General features: G+C 48.2%; 1 protein-coding gene across 1 annotated transcript; it reads right to left on the bottom strand.

The window, feature by feature from the left end:
• LOC119262417 lies at window positions 1-7,297 on the bottom strand. Its single transcript, XM_037534281.1, has 4 exons — window positions 7,251-7,297; window positions 6,070-6,381; window positions 5,200-5,511; window positions 1-315 (listed from the first exon to the last, which is right to left on the bottom strand). The coding sequence occupies exons 1-4, from the start codon at window positions 7,252-7,254 to the stop codon at window positions 44-46; spliced, it is 900 nt and encodes a 299-aa protein (XP_037390178.1). The 5' UTR covers window positions 7,255-7,297; the 3' UTR covers window positions 1-43.
• Window positions 7,298-7,532: the final 235 nt, after the last annotated feature.

Genomic DNA, 7,532 nt, shown 5'->3' with positions numbered 1-7,532 from the left:
TCGGATTGTTGAATAGAGTGAGAATAAACGACTCAGTCTTAATCTATAATCGGAATGAGTTGAATCGGATTGGGAAAAATCGTTGCATGTAAACACAGCCAGTGTTATTTGATGGCGAAGCTCCAAGAAGGGTTTCCCTGTTCTCTGATCGAGGAGTGTTTGAACTAACAATGGTTCTCTGCCTCTGTGGCCTGCTTCGTTGCCATACCCAGAAGAAGACAGCAGCACATAAAAGAGCCAGTAAAGTGGATGAAATCCAGACCTGTGAGGAAACCCACCACGGCCGAACTGTTTGCTCCAGTCTTGTGGAAGATGCTGGAAGACAAAAGGTTTATAGCTTGTAAAATCCAATTCCAAATACGTTGGAGCAGTAGCATGTAGAAAGCAAATGAAAACAGATTTATAAATCCACTTTGACCTGCGTTTGAACAAAAAAGATGAGATATGTGACTTAACAGTTTTTTGTAAACATACGCTATTTTTGAAAAAGTTGAAATGTCTGCGAAATGTTCCAAAAACATTCAAAAAAGAGAAAGCGACCATGAAAGACCTAGTCCTAGTCCTAGTCAGCAGCTTAAAATGATGTTCCTCAGTGAGCGACTGCAAGGAGTTTAAGTATTTCACCCTCTACAGTGTATAATAACATGGAATCTGGTACGAAAAATACTCTCAAATGCCCTGATCTTCGACCCTTCAGACGGCAGTGCATTAAAAAACAGCATAGTCCAGAAAACACATTAATAAATTGATCTTAATAAACACAGTTTGGCTTTGTTTCCACAAATAAATCAATATATAAATAAGTTAATTCATAATTAAGTTACTACTTAAGTTAATAAGTGCACAGCCAAAGTCATATCGCAACAATGTGCCAGAAACGCTGCCCACTTCTCTGGGCTGAAGCTCATCTGAAATGACCGATACACAGTTCTTAAGCCATTACGCTTAAAACATGACAACGATGGTTCCAATCAGTTGTCCGGGTGAAGGCTTGTGTAACTGAATGATGTCAAAGATTTTGCTTTCAAAGCTGGATCCGATTGTGTTTTCATTCTCCAAGTGATTTTTAAGGCCCAGTCCCATTTCACCCCTCTGTTTTGCACGTTCACGTCTAGGGGGTGGGGTGTCCCGATTCTTGTTAAGATAGAGGGGTGGGACGAAGTGTTGGGGCTACATGGCCCTCCAAACGGAGGTTTTTCAGAGGCTCCAAACGGAGAGATCCATCCATCCATCCATCCATCCATCCATCCATTATCTTCCGCTTCTCCGGGGTTCGGGTTGCGGGGGCAGCATCCTAAGCAATGAAGCCCAGACCTCCCTTTCCCCAGCCACTTCCACCAGCTCTCCAAGGGGGATTCCGAGGCGCTCCCAGGCCAGCTGGGCGATATAGTCGCGCCAGCGTGTCCTGGGTCTTCCCCGGGGTCTCCTCCCAGGTGGACTCGCCTGTGACACCTCCCGAGGGAGGCGTCCAGGAGGCATCCTAACCAGATGCCCGAACCACCTCAGCTGGCTCCTCTCGACGTGAAGAAGCAGCGGCTCTACTCCGAGTCCCTGATGACTGAACTTCTAACCCTATCTCCAAGGGAGAGTCCAGACACCCTGCGGAGGAAACTCATTTTGGCCGCTTGTATTCGCAATCTTATTCTTTCGGTCATTACCCAAAGCTCATGACCATAGGTGAGGGTGGGAACGTAGATCGACCGGTTAATCGAGAGCCTTGCCTTATGGCTCAGCACTTTCTTTACCACAACAGACCGGTAAAGAGCCTGCATCACAGCTGACCCAGCACCAATCCGTCTGTCAATCTCCCGCTCCCTTGTACCATCACTCGTGAACAAGACCCCGAGATACTTGAACTCCTCCACTTGAGGCAAGAGCCTATCCCCGTCCCAGAGAGGGCTCTCCACCCTTTTCCGCCTAAGAACCATGGTCTCGGATTTAGAGGTACTGATTCTCATCCCAGCCGCTTCACACTCGGCTGCAAACCGATCCAGCGAAAGCTGAAGTTCGCGGCCTGATGTCCCCAATAGGACCACATCATCTGCAAACAGCAGCGATGTGACCCTGAGGTCACCAAACCGGACACCCTCCATCCCTTGACTGCGCCTAGAAATTCTATCCATAAAAATTATGAATAGAATCGGTGACAAAGGGCAGCCCTGACGGAGTCCAACTCTCACTGGGAACGAGTCTGACTTACTGCCGGCTATGCGAACCAAACTCCAGCTTTGTTTGTACAGGGCTTGAATGGCTCGTAGCAAAGAGCCATGTACCCCATACGCCCGAAGCACCTCCCACAGAATACCCCGGGGATCACAGTCGAATGCCTTCTCCAGATCCACAAAGCACATGTGGACTGGTTGGGCAAACTCCCATGAACCCTCCAGAATCCTGGAGAGGGTGAAGAGTTGGTCCAGTGTTCCACGACCAGGGCGGAACCCACACTGTTCCTCCTGGATCCGAGGTTCGACTATAAGCCGGACTCTCTTCTCCAGTACCCCTGCATAGACCTTGCCAGGGAGGCTGAGGAGTGTGATTCCCCTGTAGTTGGAACACACCCTCCGGTCCCCTTTTTTAAAAAGAGGCACCACCACCCCAGTCTGCCAATCCAGTGGCACCGCCCCCGATGTCCACGCAATGTTGAAAAGGCGTGTCAGCCAAGACAGCCCCACAACATCCAGAGCCTTGAGGAACTCAGGGCGGATCTCATCCACCCCTGGAGCCTTGCCACCAAGGAGCTTCTTAACTACCTTAGCGACTTCGGCCTCAGTAATGGACAAGCCTATTCCCATGTCCCCAGACTCAGCCTCCTCACTGGAGAACGTGTCGGTGGGATTGAGAAGGTCCTCAAAGTATTCCTTCCACCGCCCAATGACGTCTTCAGTCGAAGTCAGCAGCACACCATCTCCACTATATACAGTGCTAGTGGCACACTGCTTTCCCCTTCTGAGTCGCCTGACGGTTTGCCAGAATCTTTTCGGAGCCGACTTAAAGTCAGTTTCCAAGGCCTCACCAAACTCCTCCCATACACAGGTTTTTGCCTTGGCAACAACTGAAGCCGCAGATCGCTTGGCCTGTCGATACCTGCCAGCTGCCTCTGGTGTCCCACAGGCCAACCATGCCCGGTAGGACTCCTTCTTCAGCTTGACGGCATCTCTCATCTGGGGTGTCCACCACCAGGTTCGAGGATTACCGCCCCGACAGGCACCAACTACCTTACGGCCACAGCTACAGTCAGCCACTTCAGCAATGGAGGAACGGAACATGGCCCATTCTGAGTCAATGTCCCCCACCTCCCCCGATATCTGGTCAAAGTTCTGACGGAGGTGTGAGTTGAAGATCAATCTGACAGATTCTTCTGCTAGACGTTCCCAGCAAACCCTCACTATACGTTTGGGCTTGCCTGGTGTGACTGGCATTTTCCCCCACCACCTGATCCAACTCACCACCAGGTGGTGATCAGTTGACAGCTCAGCTCCTCTCTTTACCCGAGTGTCCAAAACACATGGCCGCAAGTCTGATGACACGACTACAAAGTCAATCATTGAACTGCGGCCTAGGGTGTCCTGGTGCCATGTGCACTTATGGACATCCTTGTGTTCAAACATGGTGTTCGTGATGGACAAACTGTGGTTTGCACAGAAGTCCAAAAACTGAACACCACTCGGGTTCAGATCAGAGAGGCCATTCCTCCCAATCACACCCCTCCAGGTCTCACTGTCATTGCCCACGTGAGCGTGGAAGTCCCCCAGTAGGACAATAGAGTCTCCAGGAGGAGCACTTTCAAGCACCCTTCCCAAGGACTCTAAGAAGGCTGGGTACTCTGAACTGCTGTTCGGTGCATAAGCACAGACAACAGTCAGGACCCGTTCCCCAACCCGAAGGCGTAGGGAAGCTACCCTCTCGTCCACTGGAGAAAACCCCAACATACAGGCACCGAGTCGAGAGGCTATGAGAAAGCCCACACCTGCCCGCCGCCTCTCACCATGGGCAACTCCAGAAAAGAATAAAGTCCAGCCCCTCTCAAGGAGATTGGACCCAGAGCCCAAGCTGTGTGTTGAGGTGAGCCCGACTATATCTAGCCGGTATCTCTCAACCTCGCGCACCAACTCAGGCTCCTTCCCCGCCAGTGAGGTAACGTTCCAAGTTCCAAAAGCCAGTTTCAGCAACCGAGGATCAGAACGCCAAGGCCCACGCCTTCGGACACTGCCCGATCCACAACGCACCGAACCCCTACTACTGCCCCTCCCATTGATGGTGGGTCGATGGGAGGGGGGACTCATGTAACTCCTTCGGGCTCGGCCCGGCTGGGCACCATGAGTAAATGCCCGGCCACCAGATGCTCGCTGGCGAGCCCCTCCCCCAGGCCTGGCTCCAGGTAACCCTGTTCCGGGCAGGGTACACAAGTCCCGTTTTTGTGTCTTCATAGGGGTTATTATGGATCACACTTTGTCTGACCTGTCACCTAGGACCAGTTTGCCATGGGAGACCCTACCAGGAGCTTTTGCTCCAGACAACATAGCTCCTAAGATCATTCAAGCACGCAAACCCCTCCACCACGATAAGGTGGTGATCCAAGGAGAGGATATGAGAAAAGAGATATGAGAAAAAAAGCAAAACCGGCAAAATGGCTGCGCAAGCGACCAAATAAACCCACAAATGAGAGAACTTTCGGGCGAATAGCTGACCTGAGCTTTGCATCACCAAAGAATTAGCCGTGGGCGATACTGAATAATTGCCCCCCTCTTTGAAAGAATATGATGCCCTAAATGTAACTAAAGCCCAGCAGTGAGGAGCTGAACTTTTCCCTTCTCTGCTGCTGAAGTCGGACCAGGTCGCCTACAGAGTGGCGCTAGTAGCGTAATTTTTTCTTGTTTTGAGGATTCTCCCATTTCGTAGGGCGAGATTTCAACCACTACTCCTTGTAACTCAGTTCAAAGGGGTTAGGGTGACAGTCGAGAAAACAAGGGGTAGGGTTAAAAATAAGGAATGGGATTGGGCCTGTGAATTGTTGTGAAATAGGAAAGGTGAGGTAACACAGAGGTAAACTTGCTCCCGTCCCAACTGTTTTTAAAATGTGTTGCAGGCATCAGATTCGGAACGAGTGTACAGTTAGAAAAACAATGAACTGCATGAAGTTAAACTGTAATCAAATATTGTCTTTTTGTACCAATTTCAATTCAAGTTCTCTTAACCTACCTTTGAGAATTACAGCTTCAGGGTAGCCCAGGTCGTTGTTTCCATGGAAACAGCGGTATACTCCCTCATCAGATGACCTGAACCGGGTCAGATCAAGGGACAGGTCACCATCTTTATATCTGCTCGCTGAAACCGATGCTCTCTGCTCAAAGCCTGAGCCGTAGGAAAGTTTCCCGTGCTGAAGCTTCACGACCGGTTTTCCGTCCTTTTCCCACCACATCAGGACGGCATTCCCGCCAGTGTTCTTGTCAGTGTGGGTGTAGCAGGGCAGAGTCACCTTCTCTCCCACAGATGAACTCATGGTAACGGGGGCTTAAGGAAAAAGAGCAGATTTGGTTTATACGTGGTTTATATGGCTCATATGTAGATTGTAGCCTAAAAACCAACACATTTCATCAGCAAAGGCCTTTATAAAGAACAGTCACAGCTAAAACAGAAAAACTACGCCAGTTTCCACATGACCACTTCAGTCAACAGAGCACTTTAAACCTTGGGAAAACATGGAAATGATCAGTAGAACAACGCGGCATGGGAAAAAGTTCTAGCCACCAATGCTTAAGGCCACAGGCTCGCAAAGTCCTCAGAGCTCCAATCTATGAACATGCATGCTTCTAAACCCCTTCCATCCACTGCCCTACCTGCTATCTCTAGACTGAACAGATGAGGTGAGAACAGAAACAACAATAAGCTTCCACCGTAACTTTAAAAATCCTTAATACTAAGCTTTCACTGGTGCCGGTGTAAACTGGTTTAAACTCATCTGGGTATCGGGAAATCTGCTCTATAGTAACCAATTTGATACAAATATCAGTCCATATAGTATCTCTGATAAACCTTCCCAGAGACGTTAACCATTAAATGATAGCATACCAAACACTTCTAGATGGACGTCACACAGCACTGACCCACTGCAGGAGCAGATGTACCATCCTGTATCAGTGTACACCGCAGGGTCCAGCAGGAGAGACGCGTTTTCCTGCTTAACCTTTGTTCTGTTCTGAAACGCGTCTCCTTCCACACAAATCGCTTTCTCGCACGAAGCAGCCAGTAACTCCTCCAGCTGTTTCGACAGAGCCCACTTTATATCACCATGGCATGGAGTGGAACACGTGAGCAAAGCAGGAGAACCGACCTTCACCGACACCGGAGGGCCATATGATAGTGACACGGAGAGGGAGCAAACTACAAAGAGAGAGAGAGACAGATATTTTCCTCCATTACATATTATCCATGAAGATGAAACTCTGTGGACCCACCTGAAAGATGGACCATGTCATTTTTGAATGATTAGCTTTGCTTGCCTGGCTTACAGTTCTTTGTCACACTTTGAAAGAAAGGTTTGGACTGAATAACTTGCTTCTCTACTGTAATTCTGTTAACGGTGACACTGAGCAAAGTAATTACGCCTGAAAACCTCCTCCCTGAATCTGTCACAACAGGCCAGGAAACTATGAGTGTGTTTACATGCACTTTATAATCCGATAACTGCAGAAAATCAGACTTTGTCAGTAACTCATTCAGTGTGTTTACTTACACTTGGGTCATCAGATAATGGAAAACTTGGGTCTACAGGAGTCAGGCAGTAATGAGATTCGGCCTTTGCAACCAGCCAATAAACACACAGAAGAAGACGGGACTTAAGTATAACATAAAAGAAGCTGAAGAATATTTAAATCTAGCACGTAGTCAGTTTCAACATTGCTCCAAAGGTGTTTTGTTGCTGTTAAATGCTAAAAGCGAAAGAAATCAGAGTAAGGGTGCAAAACCCCATTACTGAGCTCAAATCTCTTTGAGATCCAATAACGGCCTCAATCAGGTCAAAGAAATCGGAGGGTGCTGTTTACATGACCGTTTGAACAATCAGATAACTGCCAAATTCAACAATGAATCATTCTTAGTATTATGTAAGCAAACTTGTAGCACATGAAGATGAACTTCCTCAATGCATGGATCTACAGATTATTCCAAACTGTTACGCAGTGGGTGGATCCAACCCAAATAAAGTGAGAAGATCACCAGGAAAGAAAGAAAACGATGTGCAGACCACTTACCCATCAGAAATACGAAAAGCCTGAAGAGTGCGGCTCTAGCAGCGTGAATACTCATGGCAGCACCTTTTAGCTTTGAGTAGAGAATAAGGTTCCTCAAACAACTGAAAAACAAAACCAGACGTTTTGAGATAGTAGCGTAATGACTGACCCAAACATTTGCTGTTTATATACAGCACATGGAGTTCTAATGAAATTAGCACGAGTCCCTTTATGTTATAGGAACTGAACATTAAATTCAGAACTCGAAGTGATCAGAGACAGGTCATGGCTTTACGACCCCTC

The sequence above is a fragment of the Pygocentrus nattereri genome, chromosome 25 (assembly GCF_015220715.1).
Source record: "Pygocentrus nattereri isolate fPygNat1 chromosome 25, fPygNat1.pri, whole genome shotgun sequence".
Classification (NCBI taxonomy): domain Eukaryota; kingdom Metazoa; phylum Chordata; class Actinopteri; order Characiformes; family Serrasalmidae; genus Pygocentrus; species Pygocentrus nattereri.
Note: the sequence above shows the minus strand (reverse complement) of the source record. Positions and strands in the feature narration are given on the sequence as shown.

Bases quoted from the DNA above. Each gene is read 5' to 3' on its own strand.
- LOC119262417 (XM_037534281.1), bottom strand. The intron at 5,512-6,069 runs GTATGCTATCAT...TTTTTCCTTAAG, and splicing joins CGTCCATCTAGAAGTGTTTG to CCCCCGTTACCATGAGTTCA. The intron at 316-5,199 runs GTAGGTTAAGAG...TTTGTCTTCCAG, and splicing joins TGAAGCTGTAATTCTCAAAG to CATCTTCCACAAGACTGGAG.